The sequence below is a fragment of the Bidens hawaiensis genome, unplaced genomic scaffold, assembly GCF_021521415.1.
Source record: "Bidens hawaiensis isolate Kalapana, Puna unplaced genomic scaffold, B.hawaiensis_p1.1 tig00016014_1, whole genome shotgun sequence".
In the NCBI taxonomy this organism is placed as follows: domain Eukaryota; kingdom Viridiplantae; phylum Streptophyta; class Magnoliopsida; order Asterales; family Asteraceae; genus Bidens; species Bidens hawaiensis.
Genome location: NW_027492447.1, coordinates 375595 through 383901, shown reverse-complemented (window position 1 = coordinate 383901; position 8307 = coordinate 375595). Strand labels below are relative to the sequence as shown.

Genomic DNA, 8307 nt, shown 5'->3' with positions numbered 1-8307 from the left:
GAGTTGGTTAACAAGTTCTAAACCTAGTATGTCTATATATAGTAAGTGGGGGGTGGGTATAAACATTCAAAACTGGTTCCAACGATCTAAAAACGGTAAAACAGCGGTCGGAACCGGTTTCTAACGGTCAAAAATGATTTAAAATATGAAAACCTGCTGGAACCGGTTTTCGGGTATAAACCGGGTACAAACCGGACCCGGTTCCTACCCTACTCGGTTCCATTGGTTTCTGATATTTGCCTACCGGGTCGGGTCCGGTTCCTACCCGGTTCCTGACATGAACCGGTTCCATTTTGTACCCAGTTCTTAAAAAACCGGTTCCTACCCGGTTCCGGGTTTAAAAAAAACCGATTAGTGCACGTCTAAACCCAACCAAAACTGTAATTTACTGGTTAGGAACAAATTAATGCAACTATATTTTCAAATTTCTATAAATGCTTACCCTACTTTCTTACTGTCATTTATTCTGCCACTATTTGATAATATTCAAATAATCATTGTTCGCAAGAAATAAAGATAAATTCAGCAAACTATCTTTTTGCATCCCATCACACATGCTTGAAATGATTTGTGTTTCTGAATATTTTGTATACCCAAAACTGAAACAGGTTTTGAATAACCATCCAACAGTACTTTATTACATCTAAACAGCAGCATCAAAATCTCAACCTTACTACAGAACCCAGTGACAAAGTTCACGATCCAAGTTGACCGTCTTAAACGTTGTTTTGCATATATCAAATCGACGGAATCTTGAAGTAATCGGGATCAAAGTGATGTAGTCTCACATAACCATCTTCACCGCCACTTGAAAAACTATAACAAAAAAATCACAAACAAGTGATTAAACCGCTAAAAAAGGAAACGATAAAGTACAACACCTTAAATGAAGTTGATCAAATAAACATGAAGATGCTAACAAGCTGAGCCTGCCTAAGCTCAAAGCTAGGCCCGTTTAACTTGCAAAAGCTCGAGGTTGACTCGTTTAACTAACGAGAGCTCGAGCTTGGCACGTGTAACTAGCGAGAGCTCGAGCTCGGCTCGTTTAATTTACGAGAGCTCGAGCTACAAGGCCTCGGGATCATCTAACTTGGGCTCTATTCATAAATCTCAAGCTCAGCTCATGAGTAGTTTTACAAGCCTAAGCTTGACTCTTTTATTGTTTAGTGATTATTATTTTGTTCATTTACGAATATACAGTTATAGTTAACTTTATATACATTTATGATTATAATTTTAATATATAGCAAAATATATATTGCCAAAGTACTTTTATCATAACTTTATGCCTAAAAAAAGTACCGAGAATATACATTTAATTTATTAAATAAAAACATAAAAAGATAAGACTCTTTTAAGCCCAAGGGCCACTCAAGCTTGATAAATAAAATCGGGCCCGAGCTCGTTAACCAACTTAATTTTCGAGTCAAGCTCATTTAATATCAGCTCAATTCCAACTTTTAGCGAGCCAGTCAAGAGTAGCTGACAAGTGGCTCAGCACATTTACATCCATGTGACCATCATTGAATATTGATTTCAATATAGATAGAGATGAAGAATGCACCTTTTCCCATCAGGGTTGAATGCCAAAGCATTAATCGGACCAAAATGCCCTTTAACGCCTCCAATCTCTTCTTGCAAAACCTAGTACACAATAATGATTTCACATAGAACGTTAACATAAGCAGTTTTAACAAACGCAAATCATAAAAGTCCCAACAAATCGATATAAAAATTCAAAATAAAATATATGTTTTACCTTATCATAAAATTTGGCTTCAAACTTCCCGGCACGATGATCAGTTGTGGTTACAGCAGAGGCATCCTGACCACCACCAAGCACCACCTGAAATGTTAAAATATAATAAATATATATTCTCTAATACACATATCATAGAAAATAATATATAAAAACAAGAATTAGTAAAAGCATATTATGAAACTTACATGGTTAAGAACTGGAGACATTGCAACGGCATTGACCGGACGTTCGGTAACATATGTCTTGATCAATGTCAATGTTCTGCTGTCCCATAGCTAACAAAATGGAACAAAATTGAGACAATAAGAATGTTTTTTTTTAACTTTTAACTGACTATAAAATCATAAGAAACGATCAAAATAGTCATATACCTTTGCGGACTTATCTAATGACCCTGTGAGAAAATGTGAACAATCGGCTGCTTTTGCAAGTGATGTAATCGTCTTCTTGTGACCAACTTCTTTGTCATTTTCTTGTAGCAATTTTCCAGTCTGTTTGTATAAAGATAGGAAATTAAAAGTAGACTTGACGTAATATTCCAATAGCAATCGTTCCAAGTTTCAACCCAAGCCCATTTTAGTCAAAGCCTGTTTTGACCCGGACCCAATTGATAAAATTTTAAAATGAAATGTTTGGACCAGAACCCAGTTTGACCAAAACCCGTTTTGACCCGCTCCGACTTGACCTGCTGATTTGACAGGCTTACCAACATGGCATTTATAAAACCAAAGTAGAAGTAACATTTCAGTCACATTTTCTACATAAATAAGCAACTTTTTATTGAGATTAAAAGCAACTTCAATATAAAGCCAAATAAGATTAACAGATGTTTTAAAAGTAACATAAGAAATGGATGTTAATATGCTACAATCAATTTGAAGTTGAATGCTATGATGCACCGAAACGGCCGTCCCAGTTGAGTCCCCGTCCCGGGGACGGTAGGGGGACGGGTACGCCAGAGAAACGCCGCCGATTCGTTTCCCGGTCGCTTCGGAATATTGGGGACGGAATAGTATAAGCATCTGAAACGTTTCCTTTAGGGCTTTTTGATTAATTTTTCAAATTCCTAAAATAGTTTTTATAAATAAATGGTAATATATTAATATGACGCTTTCTCAAAATCACAAATCAACGATCAGCCCATATTCCATAATCTTCTCATTATCAATTTATCTATTCTCAAGCAATTCTTTATTTCTTTGTTTATCAATAGTCATCACTTCATCACCTGATCACAATCAATTAATTATGGCTTCCCAAGACATAACACAAGGAGCACCATCTACCACTGTTCCAGTAGATGAACCACCATTGTTTAATATATTTGTATTTTTTATTATTATTATTTTTTTTGCCGTACCCGTATCCTAGTCCTGTACCCGTTCCCGTGCTACTTAGGTTAAATGTGAAAGTGCAAACCTCTGTATCCCAAATTCGAATAATAGCATCTTCACCAGCACTAATGATTGTCTTGTTTAAAGGTCCCCAAACCGCTCTATTGATCCTTCCTTGAGGTCCCTTTAGAACAAGTACGGAATCCGCAATCTCTGAAAAGTTATGTTAATTAGAACATAATGTATGATACTTAAATAATCATTTTTTAGTGTAAACCAATACACAGTCTAAACTGTAGTTTTAAAGATGATTTCTTTAGTTTACTTCACGAAAATATAACAGTGAAGATAACTTTATAAAACAAAAGAAGAAGATTCGTCAATAAATAGTGTCCATCCCTCACATCCTGCAACTCTCTCTTCCCCAACTCAGTGCCACATCACCTTTTTATTTCATCATGTCCTTTCTACCTCGAGTGCATATCCTTTCACCACACCCATCCAAAAACGATTTTTCATCATTTAAAATAAATACTATCCAGATTACATGATAACGATAATAACTTTATGCAAATATAGTTATCATCAAGCCTAACCTAAGGTTTGAGTGTATTGTAGTAGTAAAAACAGAATGTGAAAGACGAAACTCACGGTCATCGGGATCAGCAGCAATGCGTTTGACATGAATTGCGGAAGTCTGGCCCATAAAGGGGTCGGTAGTGATTACGGCAAGCTTATCACCAACAGAAAAGTCAACAGCTCTGGCAGGAGAGTCAAAATTGAAAGTGAAAAGCTGTGTTCCACTTTGAACATCCCATAGCTTAGCTGCTTGATCCGCACTACCGGTAATCAACCGAGTAGAATCTCCTGCAAAACCAATTCAATCAATTGATAATCATATATTAGTATGACCAACAGCACAATTGAATCATACTTGAAACATCGCAGCACCAAACGGCGCCGTTGTGGCCCCGGTAGGTGCCCAATCGTTCGCCGTTATCGGCAAACCAAACAGTGGGAGTATGATCTTTAGCGCACGAGAACAACAGGTCTCCCTCTCTGTTATACTTCAAGAAAGTCAGTGGCCTCTCATGGCCTTTCATCAGTATCGGCCTCATCTTTGCTTTCGGTTTAGTAATTTGAAACAAACCCTAATTCTATTCTCAACAAGTTTGGGATTTTGTCTAAATTGGGTTGGGCCGGGTTTATTTGAGGTCCAATGTTTGGATTAATGAGATTAGATTAGTGGTCCCGAACCCAACCCACAACCCCCGAGTTCAAACCATATTTCAGTTTCTTCCTAATTATTCCAGTTCCTACCTGACCCATTTCTTGAATGAATTTTGTTGACCAAACCTACAAGTCTAGAATAGGTTTCGACTCCTTATTTGTCCACCTCTAAATGAGATTTTGAGATGGGAAGAAACCAGTTCACAAACCGAACCCAAAAACCAACTTGGTTCGAAAGAAACTGGTTTAAGAATGAACATAGCAGCTATAGAAAGTGTTTGAAGCTGAACGAATTGTAGGTTTGTAACGGGTTTGAGAAATTGTGTTATTGAAACTAGCTAAACTCAGACTGGGTAGATAAAAATCGATTTTTAAATTGGATAGATGATTTTCCCTCATATGATATGCCAGTTTCAAACCAAACAAATTTAGACAAAAACTGATTTTGAATGATACTGAATCAGTTTGGACCCAAAAACTGATTTTTGTGTTTCTTTGAGAAATATACTGTTTAGCTAAAATTTCCTTGCTCATATATATGTCTGTCTAAGTTGAGGTCGAGTGGTGTTAGCCCGCTTGTTAAATAATCAGCTTGATTAAGTCCCAAGTTAACTTGCATGATTCGTTCCTTTACTCATTTGTAGGTAGTTTAAATGACAATATTTGAAACTTGGGTGACTTAATATTGTTGTTAACATGTTATTTGAGGATGTCATAAGAATAACATACAAAGTCAACTAATTTGAGAGACAAGAATCAATTTGCTAAGCTATGAGTTTACCAAAGTTATAGGCGAGCTAAGTATGAGTGCAATTCTTGGCTCGATTGAAAGTATTGGGTCAAGCTAGCTCGGATTGTTTTTTAGTTGCTCGATTCTGAGTTGATGTGTGCTAGGTTTAATGGCTCATCTAACAATCTCACCTACACGAGTCATGTAATATTCTTTGCCATTAATTAGTTTATTATGTCATATGTTTGTGGTGTTTTTTAAAGATGGTGGGTGGGTGGTGGTGGTGGTAAGTTGGTGTTTGTAGGTGGTGGTGTTTAACCCTCTACGGACCTTAGAAGATCTTAGGAGTAGATCAGCCAAGTTTGCACCAACAAGAGTTCGCACAGACGTTTTTAAATGAAACGTCTTAGAAAAAATAAACAGTCTGTGGATGCCAATGTTTGCGTGGCGTAGACAAAAGATCTTGAGCAAACATTTTTTAGGAAAATAAACACCACCTTAATCGACGAAATTGAATATTGGACCAATCTTACTACTCTAATAAAAGGGTACTCTATTTTGTCGCTTTTCAAGCTCTCATAACTCCTCACCTTTTTTAACCATATTTAGTAAAATGGTATTTCTTTCGGATCAACCCGCCCAAATAATGTACTCCGGACCCATATTTGATTCAATCCATTTGTTTTCATTCAACACACACGCCTCCTAAATAACAAACCCTAAGTTGCAGACCCCAACGCTGCTATTAGTTTACTGCCTTCTCCCTTATTTGAATAAACCTACTAGACCGTTCATCCCCACTGCTGCTGTCGTTCATCTCCACCGCTGCTATCGATTCTAATTGTTCATCATGGTTAATAATATGACTATTTATTCCGGTCAATCCTTTTCTTACAAACGCAAATCCAAATCGTCTCTTGTTTTCCATTTTTGCTTATTACTAGGTAATTTTACAATTCCCTACTTTAAATCCATCAATTTGCATGTTTTATTAGTTTGAAATTGTTTTGATGGTTGAATAGTTTTAGGTCAGATTTAGATTGTTGTGTAATTTCCTAAATTCGTGTGATATAGGGTTATAAACCGAATTTGTTTTGTTTTTTTTTTTTTTGGCATTTTAGGATTTTTTTTATCCACTCCAGATCAAAATTGGTTTTAGATTAAAATTTTCAATTACGTGTCAAGTCTTGGTTTCGTGTTGAAAATTGATTAGGGGTTAAAAATTGAGCACGAAAGATATAATTAGAAATTTGCAACCAATCTTATCATTTTATTTTTTATCATGTACAGCCAATTGCATATTGCATTTCAAGACTTGTAGCACAGTTCATCAAAAAAATATAGCTGCCCTATCCATGCAGAGGTGAAACATCTCGCCAATCAACGTTCAACATAACTAAGTGCAAAAGTGAATCAAGAGGACCAATGCATTGCTATTAAATCACTTGCCCAATTGTATGTAATTATCTTTCAAATCTTATAGTTATTCGCCTGTCAACTTTTTGTTAATTAAAAAGCATTATGTTGAGTAAAGTTTGTAGACAGTCAAGGTTGTATATACTCACTTTATTCATTAAAAAAGTAACTTTTTTCGGCATTGCTCACAGCCAAGTTGATTTAATGAATATATCCCAGCCAAGTTGGTTTAATGAATATATTGTGTTGATAAATCAGTTAATGTTCACCTGTAACCTTAAAAGTATCAAACGAGCTTATTTTGATTAAAAAACAAGAGACTTTCTCAACCATAGAAGGGAGACTTTTGTAGTTTCATTGATTTTTAGATTTCAAATTTTCATGGCATTATGCCATACCATTATGCTTTGTATGTTATGTTTACAGTGTGAAGTAATTGGCTATTATCTTTTATATGTTTCATTTTTTTGTTCGTGTTCGTCTAAAATTAGATGAAAGAATACGAATATGGTGTTGATACACGTTTTGGACGTCTCGGTTTTTATAAGTTTATTATTATAATAATTACATGATCATGTAAGGGCTATTTTGTTAAATATGCCCATTCGCTCTATTTTGAAGCTAATCGTTACTCCGTAACGAATCAGCTACATTCGTTAAGTTTGTAAGCTGCATTCGTTAATGTGACAACGAATGAGGGCATTCGCTATAGTTTAAATGTGTTAACGAATGAGAATGTTCATTCGTTATATTTAATGTAGCGAGTGACACATTCGTTAAGGTTAAGTTAACGAATGTGTCATCTTCCATATATATACCTGTAAAATTATCATTAATGTAGTTCAGTTCGTTATTTTATCCCTTCTGAGTCGTTACTCTGTCCGATCTCTCTCTCAACACACACAGTTCACACACTAATAGTAATCCGTCTAATCGTATACATAATCAATGAAATACACAATGTCATCGTAGATCTAGATCCACATTAGCACTCTCTAGTTGTAACACTATGAAAATACCCTATCTAGTTTTGGGCCAAAAATGCAAATTCTAGAAGTTAAGGGGTTAAAAATGTCAGATCTGGAAGTAGAGGGACTAAAAATGAAATTTTTAAACTTTATGCATCTTCGCGTATTGCGAAGATGACTACTGAACAACTTCGCGTATCGCGAAGTTGCTGGCACACATTTCAACGTTATCCGGTTATGTGGCGACACGTGTCAGCACGGGGTTGACATGCAAAATTACGGCGCCCGCCATGCAACTTGTTGGTACATGATGTCAGTAGTTCAGTGTCTAGTGTCTGTAATCGAGTTAGTAATGTTTTGTATTTGAATTAAGCGAAGTTGAGTCTCAAGTTCGCCTGATATGGGCGAACTTGTTAGATAAGCGAAGTTAGTGAGAACATGCCAGGCGAAGTTGTCGTGTTTATATAATCTGTTAGGTTACGGCAGAAAGAATGAGAATTAATCATTGTACGAGTTGTTCAGTGTTTGGTGATTGATATCACGTGTTTCCAGTTGCAATATAACGTGTCTTTGTCCAAAAAAAAAAATTTATTTTTCAAGTCTACTACTTCGTAAGAAGTTCCTTTACTATGTTTAACAGAAAATTGATCCAAACTTGGAAAGTGATATATATACTGATTCTGTGTGCTTAACTAGTGAAGTTATTAGGCCTAAAAGACTTTAGAACAGTCATTGTATGTCATGGTAGCTTTTTATGGTGCGTAAAAGTAGAAGTGATACTAACTAAATCTACTCGATTTTACGTGGAAACTCCTTAAGAGTTGTGCATGTCTCCATATATATCTTTCCGTATGATAGGCAGAAAAG

At 35.9% G+C, this 8307-nt stretch overlaps 1 protein-coding gene across 1 annotated transcript; it reads right to left on the bottom strand.

The window, feature by feature from the left end:
- Window positions 1–619: 619 nt before the first annotated feature.
- LOC143550350 (eukaryotic translation initiation factor 3 subunit I-like) lies at window positions 620–4216 on the bottom strand. Its single transcript, XM_077041013.1, has 8 exons — window positions 4031–4216; window positions 3748–3963; window positions 3182–3309; window positions 2134–2253; window positions 1948–2037; window positions 1760–1846; window positions 1565–1644; window positions 620–816 (listed from the first exon to the last, which is right to left on the bottom strand). Exons 1-8 carry the CDS (start codon window positions 4212–4214, stop codon window positions 738–740), a joined length of 984 nt encoding a protein of 327 aa, XP_076897128.1. The 5' UTR covers window positions 4215–4216; the 3' UTR covers window positions 620–737.
- Between the last annotated feature and the right edge of the window lie 4091 nt (window positions 4217–8307).

Bases quoted from the DNA above. Each gene is read 5' to 3' on its own strand.
- LOC143550350 (XM_077041013.1), bottom strand. From the start codon at position 4,214: ATGAGGCCGATACTGATGAAAGGCCATGAGAGGCCACTGACTTTCTTG. The intron at 3,310-3,747 runs GTGAGTTTCGTC...ATAACTTTTCAG, and splicing joins TGCTGCTGATCCCGATGACC to AGATTGCGGATTCCGTACTT. The intron at 817-1,564 runs GTGCATTCTTCA...TTTTTGTTATAG, and splicing joins TTCAACCCTGATGGGAAAAG to TTTTTCAAGTGGCGGTGAAG.